Here is a 5,438-nt window from a genome sequence, read left to right on the forward strand (position 1 = left end):
CAAAGATGTAAGAATGTGCTGGTAAAAATAAGGATAATAGTATATTTTAAGGCGAATTTTTCTATGAAGTATAAAAATAAAAATAAGAATGTGCTAGTAAAAATAAGGATAATAGAATAATAGTGCTACGGGCTTAAGCACTCATGCTTAATTTATACTAGTAGTACCCACAAATATAATGTAATCTTTAACTCACTAAAATTGAGTGGATGGTAGACCTTTAAAGGAGCTTTTTCTGAAAAGTAAAACGATTTGCTGAAATTGGATAACAAGAAAGAAAACGAAAACTCAAGGAGTTTTACTCTGAAAATTGGTTTCCAGGTTAATACATTACTTTAGAGTATGACATGCCATTGAAAATGGGCAAACAATCATAGTAATGCAATATATGCACTGTAGATAACAAGATTCAACCAAGCATGAAGCATCGCTAAAGAGAAAAAGAGGAATACAAATGGAATAATTAAAAATAAAAATAAAAAATAAAAATAAAAACAAAGCTTAACTCATCTTGACTGCTTTGAGAATCTTACCCTAGGAATATATTTCAAGTGGCTAAAGAAGTGAAAGACAGTGCCTGAAAAAGCAAAAGAAAATAATAAAGTCTGGTGTGGATTGAGCAGGAAAGCGAAAGAAGCTGGTCATCACTTGGGCTTTGGAAGCACCGAACCTCGTGGTCGTTCCATAATCACGTTCACACACGCAAGGAGACAGACACGCGCGGGCCTTTCATCAGAAACATAATAACCAAATCTTATTTATTTATTCATCTCTGCCTTCAATACCCTATATTTTAAAAATATATTTATTCCCGTTAGGTCCCTATGCTCATTTGACCAAGACCGTCGGTAAAAGAGCGAAGCTTCCACACATGCAGTAACCATGAGGACCCATCCGTTGCAGAGAAAATTAAATTATGCTAACAATATAATAATTTGGGAGTTACAAGATGCGCATTCATTCAGATTCAATTGATGAGTAAATGCTTCCAGAGCACTACTTCCTGAGAGTTTCACCTTCTCCATAAATATTATTTTATATAAGCATATCAAATTATAATTGAGATTTTTTATACATGAAGAACACGTTAGTTTGAATTCCCAGAATTACATTACAATTCGTATATTAAATTCCAAAGTTCTACTGTTCTTAATGATTCAACCCGGTGGTACTATTTGGAGAATATCCAATACCTTAGGCTCTAATGACATGCAAATACACGTCAAGAAGTAAATTATGGTACATTTTACAAGTCAGCAAGTCCGTCAAAATATAATGTAAAGAGTAACACATATATCCATCACGAGCATTCATTATCTGACAGTTTCATTATCAGCAGCACTGACAAAATAACATCATAACACAAGCGGTAACATACTAGAGATGTTTGGTACATCAATATAGACTGAGTATTGTCTCTATAAACCCTACTCCATTATGTCGGCTATCAAAAATAAACACCCACGTTACCTTTTCAAACACAGAACTTCCACGCCATATAGAAGCTGTTAGCGCCAAACTGGCTGTGGTCAATGGTAGATTCATTAATATTACCACCATCGACCCTTAGATAAGTTGCTAAAGTAACAAAAGTTTAATGGGTCCACTATACCAAAGCTTCACCACCTTCCCTCATTTATGGAAGGTAAAATAAAAATTTAACCTCCAATTGCTCTATTCCGAAGTGGAAAAACGAGCTCCAACTCCATAGTTGGATTCTGCATTGAGTATAAATATTCACTCAGGTTTGCCATAACACCCGTGAATCTTTATGCTCTATTTACAGAACTATATAGAGGCATAAACAAACTTTCACAAAGAACCAACTGAACCCCTACTCTAACATCTACACGTTAGTAGTCAAAAACTAGTGACTGCTATTAACAATTTCCTTGAATTGATCCTACTGCCATCGTTAGACTTCCATCTTCCAGATCATGCTATCAATGCTGCAGTTATGTGATTTCTCCAGAGCAACAACTTTGGCCCGGTGTAATGCTAGAGAACTCTTTCCTCTTTCATCCTGAGGAAGTTCACAAGCTTCACTGACAGAACCTGTTCTCAAATCAGCTGGGGGAATGAAGCAATCTACTGAAAGACCAGGAACATTGAACGCAACCTCTTCAATTGTCCAGGCCTCTTCCATTTTTGTTTTGGTATGGCTCATGGCCATCTCCCCAAACCTGAAAAGAGTTACCACAGAATGCCCTGAGTGGGCAATCATTATACCTTCCACAGGCTTGTAATCACTAAGGAATGAATTGATTGTGGTTTCCCAATAAACTGCATCACCCCCATTAGATTGGATGCGGGTCAGATGGGAATCCTCAATGTGAACCAGAAGTCCAGTTTTCTGGCTAAAGTAGCCAAATAAGACATGCCTTATGATCTCAGCAGGACCCTCGCTCCGAGCCTTCAATGTTTCGGGGTCCGTACAAAGCTTCAGGATGAAGCAGTCCTCACCATTGATGTTCTTCTCTCCTATGCATCTTGCATCAGCAAACATACTGGCAGTGGTTCTAGGATCAATACCCTAATCAAACAAATATACCCACTAAGAAATTAGAGAGAAAAGGGGAACAAACAAACACAAAAACAAATGGCATATGAGCAGCAGTGTGGAAATTGGTAAACAAAATCAACCTGAAGAGCACGCCGCAAAGGCCTCACAGGCCCTTTGGCTGTGTGAGCACCAAGCCAAGGAGTGTGCCTCCAGACAAGTTTACCATTGCAGCCAGCATGAACCTTGCTTCCCCCAACTGCAAGCTCAACATACCACATGTCGGGATTCATCTGCCAGAGAACAAATCCACCAGACTCTGCAGACCTAGACGCATTCCTGTTCTTCACTACCTTGGTCGCAGTTTCAAATTCAGATGCCACCATTCTAACCTTCCCCATTGCATAAGCATTTCGTATGGTGTTCTGCAATTTTAGCCCCCCAGACGCCGCCGTGTACTGCTGCAATATGTACTGGGCAGACGAAGTTTCCTGCAAGAAAAAATTAGTAATATTGGCTCATCAATTGAATTTCACAAATTTAGAGTAAACTTATTTTTGTTTAAAAAGTAGACGGCCCTTATTATGAATGAATTTACGAACATAACTACACATTATTTGAGTAAACAAGCTGAATTTTTAAATCATGATATCACAGAACATAGAACCGGGTTTACAGGCTTTTGGTTGGTCCCTATTCTAGCTGCTTAAAAAATAAAAAAGAAAAACTCTGAGTATGCACTCTCGAAGTGGACGCACGTGACTGAGTCTCTCCCCGGTTAACACTTAGAACAAGGGATAACACTAGAAACCACAAAGTGAATCTTGCACGGGATCAAAAGACGACAAGCAGCATAAAAACCATATTCTCGTGAGATGAGAAAAAGGCTCATCGTCCGCTGTTTCATAAGAAAACAGGCAGAAGAAAATGACCAAAAATCCAAAGCAGATACATCCAAACAAGAAGAACAGAGAGAGAGAGAGTGGTTGAGAAACAGCAAAAGACGAAAGCGTGCTGCGGAAATTGAAGAAAGGCGCGAGAACTTACAATGGGAGTGTCCTTGATGCTGAGGTGAGGCAAGGGGTCGGTGGAGCAGACGTGGAGAGGCGCGAGTGGAGCGCCCATGACACCGAGAAGGAGTCTGAGATCGGACCTCTTGTAGGAGAGGGAGGGGGCACGCGAGAGCTGGCCCTTCATCCAGTTCCCGAGACCCGACCCGATTCGCTTGGGATCCCCGTTTTCGGTTCCGTCCGGGTCGGGCCCCTCCATGAGAGGCGTGAGGGTCTCCCCCAGCGGCCTCAGGCTGACGGATCTCGCGGCGGAGGAGTCGGCCTGGTGCTTCTTGCGGCGGAGGAGGCCCGAAATGGGGGAGGCCGAGCGGGCCGGGCTGGAGGAGCGGGAACGCGAGGGGGAGAGCCCGCGGACCACCTCGTCTTTCAGAGCGGAGAAGAAACCCTGCTTCTTTTCCATTTGAGAGAGAGTGAGAGAGGTAACTAACTCCTAGGAGGTTGAGAGTGGTGAAGGGAAGGGAGAGAGGGTCATAGATAGAATGATAGAGAATGGAAAAAAACGGTTTTGGAAGAGTGGGAGGCAGTGAGTGAAGGGGGGTGGGGATGACTTTGCTAGTTTTGAGCGCAGTGTGTGCGTTTGTGGGCGTACGGTTTCAGAGAGAGAATGCTACTCTTTTTTTCTTTATTTGCTGCTTTATGGGAACGCTTAAAGGTTCTCATAATAATATTATATATAACCTTTTTCCTCATTGCAACTTAAGAATATTTTTTTATTCATTTAATTATTTTTCTTTTAATTTTATTTTATTCTTTATATTAAAAATATTCTATTCTTTTTTTTATATTTTTTATTATTTATTTTTATAAAAATATATAATTAAAAAGACTAATAATAATAATAACAACAACAACTTCCATAAAATTAAAAGATAAAATTTATGAAATTATATAATAAAAATTAAATCTTTTCCTTTTTTTTAAATGTGTAAAATTGTTTTTCATTATTTTTTTTTTAAATATTTTTTTGAATCGTACCATATTGATATTAGTATTACCTTAAAAACAATTATTTATTTTAACTATTATAATTATTATTAACAAAAACTCATGTTATTTATTCAATTATAACCACTAAATATAATAAATTTATTATTTTCTATAATATCATAATTATATAAAAAAATTATTAATTAATATTTAATGCTATAAAATATCTTATGTTAATTATATATTTCAATTACATTGGGTATATGAAGAGTTTTTATTTCTCTGAACATTTGACATTAAGTATGTTCATTTCTTGCGTTAAATTTTTTTAATTAAAACTAACATATTTAAGAAATATTTGTTTAGAAATGATTTATCCTGGATTATTCATAAAAAAAAGATGAAAAATTAACTTTTTAAGATAAAAATAAATTTTAATATAATAAAAATATTGTATTATTTTTATTTATTTATTTATTATAATAAAAAAATTATTTTCTTAACAATACTTATAAGCATTTTCAAAAATATTTATGATAATTAAACACATTTTTAATGATTCATAATTCTTAGAGTTATTTATGATTTTAAGACGTAAAAGACTTTTAAATATTATTGATGCCATAAAATATAATAAAAAACTCAAATCAAGTAAATTTGCATAGGGAAAAGAAGAGAAAGAATATATTAAAGCCTTAATAGAACTATTGAATTTAACTTGGGCGAGTGTAACCAAGCATCTTTTACAAATTACAATCATGCAATTTATGCCCATCTATAAGTGGAACATATTCCCACAATATTTGGATAATTATCACCATTTTGAGTATAGCTGAGAAATGGGTCGGGTTGATTTGATTACGAAGCTAAAATTTATAACAAAATTGATTTAATCTGATTAAATTTTTTAGTTACCATTTATTTCGTGGCTTGACTTGATT

General features: G+C 36.2%; 1 protein-coding gene across 1 annotated transcript; it reads right to left on the reverse strand.

The window, feature by feature from the left end:
* Positions 1 to 1,294: 1,294 nt before the first annotated feature.
* Positions 1,295 to 4,212, reverse strand: LOC109795154 (glutamyl-tRNA (Gln) amidotransferase subunit A (DUF620)). Its single transcript, XM_020354578.2, has 3 exons — positions 3,548 to 4,212; positions 2,644 to 2,991; positions 1,295 to 2,533 (listed from the first exon to the last, which is right to left on the reverse strand). The coding sequence occupies exons 1-3, from the start codon at positions 3,968 to 3,970 to the stop codon at positions 1,916 to 1,918; spliced, it is 1,389 nt and encodes a 462-aa protein (XP_020210167.1). The 5' UTR covers positions 3,971 to 4,212; the 3' UTR covers positions 1,295 to 1,915.
* Positions 4,213 to 5,438: the final 1,226 nt, after the last annotated feature.

The sequence above is a fragment of the Cajanus cajan genome, chromosome 7 (genome assembly GCF_000230855.2).
Source record: "Cajanus cajan strain Asha chromosome 7, NIPB_CcT2T_4, whole genome shotgun sequence".
Taxonomy (NCBI): domain Eukaryota; kingdom Viridiplantae; phylum Streptophyta; class Magnoliopsida; order Fabales; family Fabaceae; genus Cajanus; species Cajanus cajan.